The sequence below is a fragment of the Nelusetta ayraudi genome, unplaced genomic scaffold (assembly GCF_046127955.1).
Source record: "Nelusetta ayraudi isolate G7.1 ecotype Tasmania unplaced genomic scaffold, CSIRO-AGI_Nayr_v1 ptg000024l, whole genome shotgun sequence".
Lineage (NCBI taxonomy): Eukaryota > Metazoa > Chordata > Actinopteri > Tetraodontiformes > Monacanthidae > Nelusetta > Nelusetta ayraudi.
The window spans coordinates 1451282-1454494 of NW_027466074.1; the positions used below are offsets into that span (position 1 = coordinate 1451282).

Sequence of the window (3213 nt, forward strand, 5' to 3'; positions counted from 1 at the left end):
ATGAGAGCATTCCTTCATGCCAGGGGATTACGAGTAGGGGTGTCAAATTATCGCGTTAATCGCGATTAATTAATTACATGCCTATTTAGAGCGTTATGTTTTTTAATCGCTTAATCTATTTTTTTAATCTAACTTTATTTTTGTTTTTTGTTTTTTGTTTTTTTTTAATGTTTGTGTGGTGGGCTTCTTGTGCCTGCGTTGTTAGGGGTCACACCTTGAAGTGGACATTGATTGGCTGTCATTGTGTTTGGGCTTATTTAGCATACGATGATAGGCTCCCATTGTAGTTGGGCAGACAAGGGGAGGAGCGGTGAGTAGTGGAGAGACGAGGAGTGAAAATGGAGGAGCACGTGAAAATTGCTGGTCCTGTTAATGGGAATTTTACGTTTAAAAAACACCCTGACGGAACGATCGACAAAGGTAGAGTAATTTGTGTTCTTTGCAAGAAGGAGTTCGCTTACCACCGAAGCAGCTCAAGTTTGGCGTATCACATCAACGCAAAGCACCCAGTTGCTAGCGCAACCGCCGCTAACGTTAGCGGTAAAGATGCTCCCAATTTGGCGAGCCACAGCAACACTCTTCGCCAAACTAAACTCGAGGATAACACCCCGCGCATGAGCAAGTCTGCGACCGAGAGGCTGACGAACGTTCTTGCCAAGTGGATAGCGATGAACTGCAGGCCGATAAACATCGTGGAAGATGAGGGGTTAACAGAGGTGCTGCAAACCGCGTCCAATGACCCATTATACAAGCCACCGTGCAGAGCTACAGTGACAACCAAAATCAGCAAGATGTACGAAGGTGAAAAAAAAAATTAACTTGAGATTTTGGTGGAGGATTCGCCCAACTGCATTGCCATAACCGGAGATCACTGGACCTCAGCAGGTAACCACAGCTATTTTGGGGTGACAGGTCACTTTATCAATAATGAGTGGAACCTCAACTCATTTGCATTGACCATCATGAAATCGGAAACCAGGCACTTTGCTGATAAATGCGCCGAACAGTTCCTCCAGGTGGCAAATGACTGGGGAATTGAAGCCAAAATATCCACCATTGGTACAGACAGTGCAGCAAACATGCTGGCTGCCATGAGAGCCCTTCCATATGAGCACATTGCCTGCAATGCTCACATTCTGCAGAGGACCATCACGGTCTGCCTCGACAACAGTGGGTTTGTGGGTGTACTGGCAAAGTGCCGCAAAATTGTTGGTCATTTTAAGCAAAGCCCGGCGAGTACCACAGAACTTAACCAGCAACAAGTAGCACTTGGAAAAAAGAGTGAGCACCTCATACAAGATGTACCAACAAGGTGGAATTCGACACTTGCAATGGTCTCACGTCTCCTACGTAACCAAGAGGCTGTCCAGGCTACAATGGACCAACGGAACAACCACAGATTGGTCATGCCAACCGAAGCTGAGTGGGGGAAACTGCAGAGGCTGGAGGTCCTGCTTGAACCATGCAGGTAAGACCAAATAAGTAGCTTTCTTTACTTTAAATTTAACATTTACTTTACAAATTAAATTGGAAATCAGTTCTATAATAATTTAAAAATCCAGCTAAATTTATTTTGCAAACTTATCCACCTCTGCAGGTATGTGACTGAGCTGCTGGGTGGTGAGGCCTACGTCTCTTGCTCTATAGTGCTGCCTGCTTTTCGCCATCTGGACCGCATCATGGACATCACTGATGATGATCCAGCCTACGTGGTGAAGTTCAAAAATGCCTTCCAAAAGGAACTGGCAGCACGGCAACCTGATGTTAACAAGAAGACATGGTTAAAGTTGGCCACAGCGCTGGATCCACGTTTTAAGGATTTGAAATGTCTTCCAAGAGAAAAGAGGGAACAGGTAAAGATTGTAAGGATAAGATGGACTAATGACTTCAATTTATAAAATCAATTCAAACTTTATTTAGATAAAGTTTCACACATAATAAATGCAACATGAAGTGCTTCTCAAAACAAAATATAACAGCCTACTGCACTTAGTATTAATGACAATCAGTCATTCATCCACCTGTCCATCTATCCATTCATTCATTCATTTAGGTTTGGACAAGTCTGGAGAACATGCTCCAAGCAGCAGAGCCTAGAAGAGCAGATACTCTCCAGCTCTCCACAGAGGAAGATGAGCCAGCTCAGAAGAAGAGGAGGAGCGCTCTCATTTTGGGGTCTGACTCTGACTCAGAAGAAGATGGAAATGAGTATGGAGAGCTGCAGCGCTACAGAGCAGAACCCAGCATTAGCATTGATGACTGTCCCCTGCAGTGGTGGTATGATCACTCAGGAACCTATGAAAAGCTGTCTGCCCTAGCACGCAAGTACTTGGCCTCCCCGGCAACATCCGTACCTTGTGAGAGACTGTTTAGCCTTGCAGGCCACATAGTGCAAAAGAAAAGGGCAGCCTTGCTCCCAGAAAATGTGACCAAGCTTGTTTGTCTCAGCGACTGGCTGAAGAAGGAGAAATAAGAAGCATGAGGTCAGCATAGCTGCTATGTCTTCTGTAGCCTACTGAAAGTGATTGCTTAATGTTATTTTAGCACTTTAATGTTATTTTTGTTGTGCTAACTTACAGCAGTGTGATTGATGGGTCTGTTTTTTTGCAATTATTGTAAGCAGAAGTGTTTGTGTTCAATACTTGTATTGCTCAGTTTTGTTGTTAATTTACAGCACTTTATATTGACCTGATGTTTTCTTTTTATTTTCTATTTTCTATTTTGAGATTGCCAAAGGAACCATGCAAAAATAAATGACTTTATAAAGCCACTTTTTTGTTATATCAATCTTTTGATCTGCCACAATAATGGAATGAATTTAAATGTAAATACCTGAAGTTAAGAGCTTTTCTCAGCGCCTGTTGGGGAGCGATTTTAGGTTGAGATTAAAATGAGATTAATTAGATTAATTAATTACAGATCACAATTAATTAATCTTTCAATTTTTTTAATCGCTTGACAGCACTAATTACGAGTGCAAAGTAAGTTTGATATGAAGTTGATCCCCACATGAATGTATTCAGTAATCTGTATTGTGCATCAGTTTAACCGAAACAAACAAATATAATTAGCTTTATTTGTATAACGCTTTCCGTACAAAATGTAGCTAAAAGTGCTTACATGGATGATTAAAAAAAGAATGGCGGTATATTTAAAAAAAGAAAGGGGGGGTATTTAATAAATGAAATCATACCTTTTGTCAGCATTATCTGT

At 41.7% G+C, this 3213-nt stretch overlaps 1 protein-coding gene across 1 annotated transcript; it reads left to right on the forward strand.

Moving 5' to 3' along the window:
• The first annotated feature begins 484 nt into the window (after positions 1-484).
• On the forward strand, positions 485-2770 carry LOC142889859 (E3 SUMO-protein ligase ZBED1-like). Its single transcript, XM_076028535.1, has 3 exons — positions 485-1468; positions 1598-1853; positions 2054-2770. Exons 1-3 carry the CDS (start codon positions 963-965, stop codon positions 2471-2473), a joined length of 1182 nt encoding a protein of 393 aa, XP_075884650.1. The 5' UTR covers positions 485-962; the 3' UTR covers positions 2474-2770.
• The last annotated feature ends 443 nt before the right edge of the window (positions 2771-3213 follow it).